General features: G+C 62.3%; 1 protein-coding gene across 1 annotated transcript in view; it reads right to left on the reverse strand.

Annotated features, from left to right (window-relative positions):
• Positions 1–2398, reverse strand: part of TTYH1 (tweety family member 1) — a gene marked incomplete at its 5' end in the record, with an annotated part of 15469 nt that overhangs the window by 3009 nt on the left and 10062 nt on the right. The window contains 3 exons of the mRNA XM_010841367.1: positions 312–439; positions 840–912; positions 2185–2280. Coding sequence (XP_010839669.1) covers positions 312–439; positions 840–912; positions 2185–2280 — 297 coding nt within the window. The remainder of the gene's footprint in view (positions 1–311; positions 440–839; positions 913–2184; positions 2281–2398) is intronic.

Consider the following 2398-nt stretch of genomic DNA (forward strand, 5'->3'; position numbering starts at 1 on the left):
CCCTCCTGTGGTCCGGCTGGCCTCGCCCTCCGAGCCCCCCAGCCCTCCGAGCCCCCACTCCCTCTGCTCCAGCGGACTCTCTTCTGCTGCAGCCACAGCCCGAACGCGCTGATCTGAACACCCCACAGGGCTGCTTCTGCACCTGCCCTGACCCAACTGGGCTACCCACTTTCTCCAAGTGGCCTAGCCCGCCCCTCTCCCTGATCCCTTGTCTCAGCGTCCTTATCCCTTCCCTCTTTTCCAGCTCGCTAGGGCAGGTGCTGAGAGCTTCTGCTGGGCAGAACTGGGCAGGGCTGGCACCCCCACCCCACCGCAGGCGTAGAGGCCTGAGGATGCAGGGCGTGAGCCCGGAGGTGTGATCACCTGAGCCAAGGCCAGTCTCCTCCTGGGTCAGGTTCAGGATGTAGCTGTCTGGACTGGAGCAGAAGTCACTGAGGCCCTGAGAGCAGCACAGAGGGGGCTCGGACAGACACGCCCCCGCCTCACACGCCTCAGGGTCCAGACCTCCAGCCCCTCCTCCTCAGACCCGGGGGTCCAGGTCCCCAGCCCCTCCTCCTCAGACCTGGGGGTCCAGGCCCCCAGCCCCTCTTCCTCAGACCCAGGGGTCCAGGTCCCCAGCTCGTCCTCCTCAGACCCAGGGGTCCAGGACTCCAGCCCCTCAGCACCTAGGACACTGGCTTCAAATCGCAGAACCTGTGAGCCTGTCTCCCAAGTCTTGTCTCTCAGGATCTGAGGCCTCTGTTCCCCTCGTCCCCAGGTCTGGGAGTCAGGGGCCTTCAGCCCCTGGAGTCTTGGAGCCCAGGTGCCTGTCCCCACCCCACCCCACCCCTGGTGCTCACCACGGCTGTGGCTGCCTCCAGGCCCATGGAGCCCCAGCTCAGGACCAGAACCAGGAGACTCATCACCGTCATCCTGTAGTGGGGGAGGAGGGGTGGGATTGGAGTTCTGGGGTTCCTAATCTCCCACCTCACCGCTTCCCATCCCAGATCACATCACAGCCCTACCCTTCCCCCACCAACCTCTGGAGCCAAGAGGATAACAGTTAGGGGTAGAGCAGTGGGCAGGGAGAGGATGGGCCTGTAGATGGTGACGTCAAACTGAACATCTGGCCCCACTGGGTGGGGGGGGGGCAGGGGGTTGGCAGTGAGAAGGGCCCTGTGTGGGCAGCTCCTGCCCAGGTCTGCCCCGCCTTGCCCTGGACTGTGGGACCGTGGGAGGGCGACTGCCCAGCCCGGGGCCCCAATTCCCAGCTCTGAATTCCGCAGGAGCCCGCTCCCAGCTTCACCCATTGGTCAGCCTCCAGCTCAGCCCAGGAGTGATCTCAGCTCCAGGGCTGAAATCGCCTCCTGGTTTTTCTCTTTGCAGGGGGACGGATCATCATTGGAGGGTGGTCTGAGAGTGAGAAGGGTGCCTGCAGGGGGTCAAACTGAAGGCCCAGCCCCAAGTCCCAGACCGTCCACCATGTTTGCCATCTCCAAGCTTCAGAGGAGGGCCTGGATGGAATAGCAGGCCTGCTTACCCCAGGGGAGAGCGTGGGGATGGTGGTGAGTGCCAGCGTGGACCCCCTCAGGGCCAGAGAGGATACAAGGGCTCCTCTGAGTGGGATAGGCTGGCCTGGATGGAATCTCAGCTCCAGCACTTTCTGACTGTGCAACCCTGGGCAAGTGACCTAACCTCTCTGATCACCAGTCTCCCTTTCTGTTAAAAGGGGAGATGGGAAGGACCTCTTCGTAAGGTCAATGCGAGGGTTCCAGAAGAGTATCAGGCATACAGAATGAACCTTTCAGTAAGAGTGTGGTCCTTAATTCCATGCACCACGTGACAGCCTTCTGCCCTCATCTGCCTGCCAGACAGACCTCTGACAGCACCTCGGTTCTCAGTGTTGTCATGGCAACCAAAGGGGGCAGTGATCACCCCCCCATCCTCAGCACAAGCATTATTACTGTTATTTACTTTCTGGGACTTTGTTGCACTCCCTGTGACAAGGACAGTCTGCTGCCCCAGCCCCTCCTGGGCTGCTCTGTGTCCCTATGTGCCCGCCCACCCTAGGAACTCTCTGAGGTCTGTGGGACAAGGGAATGAAACCAGCATGAGCCTTGGAAAGACGGCGGCCCTTCTCACAAGAGCACTGTGGGATCTCGCCCTGTGATGTTCCCCACCGCCAGGAAGGCCACCCGGACTTACACGATCACCAGCCACTTGCTCTGCCTCGCCAGGCCCAGGAGGGTGAAGAGACAGACCAGCAGCTCCAGGAGCAGCAGGAGGACGTAGGCCAGCCACCTGGGGAGGGGGCAACAGGGGTGAGGCAGAAGCAGCCAACCCAGCCTTTCGGGTGTCCAGGTTCCCGGACTGGGACACGGCAGAAGGTGACAGGACCCCCACGAGGGCCCGCCTCTGC

The sequence above is a fragment of the Bison bison genome, unplaced genomic scaffold (assembly GCF_000754665.1).
Source record: "Bison bison bison isolate TAMUID 2011002044 unplaced genomic scaffold, Bison_UMD1.0 scf7180017847012, whole genome shotgun sequence".
Classification (NCBI taxonomy): domain Eukaryota; kingdom Metazoa; phylum Chordata; class Mammalia; order Artiodactyla; family Bovidae; genus Bison; species Bison bison.